The sequence below is a fragment of the Puccinia triticina genome, chromosome 9A, assembly GCF_026914185.1.
Source record: "Puccinia triticina chromosome 9A, complete sequence".
Lineage (NCBI taxonomy): Eukaryota > Fungi > Basidiomycota > Pucciniomycetes > Pucciniales > Pucciniaceae > Puccinia > Puccinia triticina.
This window is the reverse complement of record NC_070566.1, coordinates 6,679,661-6,680,427: the sequence shown is the minus strand read 5'-3', so window position 1 is coordinate 6,680,427 and position 767 is coordinate 6,679,661. Positions and strand designations below refer to the sequence as shown.

General features: G+C 45.9%; 1 protein-coding gene across 1 annotated transcript; it reads right to left on the bottom strand.

Annotated features, from left to right (window-relative positions):
• On the bottom strand, positions 1–474 carry PtA15_9A679 (uncharacterized protein; the record flags this gene model as incomplete). Its single annotated transcript, XM_053172913.1, has 3 exons — positions 1–51; positions 121–230; positions 303–474. 3 exons carry the CDS (start codon positions 472–474, stop codon positions 1–3), a joined length of 333 nt encoding a protein of 110 aa, XP_053024107.1.
• Positions 475–767: the final 293 nt, after the last annotated feature.

Sequence of the window (767 nt, the reverse complement as noted above, 5' to 3'; positions counted from 1 at the left end):
TTATTGAGTGGAGCAGTGGTTTTTGACAAATCGCTTAGTCAAAGGTGTGACCTGTTCAGAGTTAAAAAGGAATCAGTGATTGTAATTAATCGGAACAAGCTATCCCAATACTAAACGCACGTAGCCTGGTTCAACTTCGAGGTCGTCGCAACAGAAACTTGCCTGGATGGCGGCGGCGCCAATAGTCATATCACAGCTGTACCTGCCTAGCGATATATTGGCGATACACGCTAGATTAAAACAAGGGAATCATTGGCTGAGCTGCTTCTCTCAAGGCAAAAGAGGACATGCGGAACACTCACAAGCCCAGTCGTGGCCTTTCCAGCCTGGTACAGTATTAACATTATGTCGATTTATCTTTATCATACAAAAGCCTTTGGCATTTGGTTTGTTGCAGGAGAACGTCGAGGCATGGACAGCTTCACTTTGGATGTATAGCAGCGCGACAAGGGTATATAAGCTGAAGAATTGCATAGTTCGTCGAATGAATTTATAACTCGATTGTCGGTGTGGGTGAACCTTTTAAGGAAGGGTAGGAAAATGGCTGTAGAAGATGGGCTACCATTGCGATCACCGGACCTGGATTGGCCATCTTTTTATCGACCTCGGATTACGGATCCTTATCATTGAAGGTGCGTACATGTGCGTCTGGTCCTCCTACTTCCGCAGCCACACTCATGATACATACATCGCTTCCGGATTCGAGCTTAAAAATGTAAAAACCCCGGGGAAGGAAGAAAAGGTACCACCCGACTACACGATCGTAG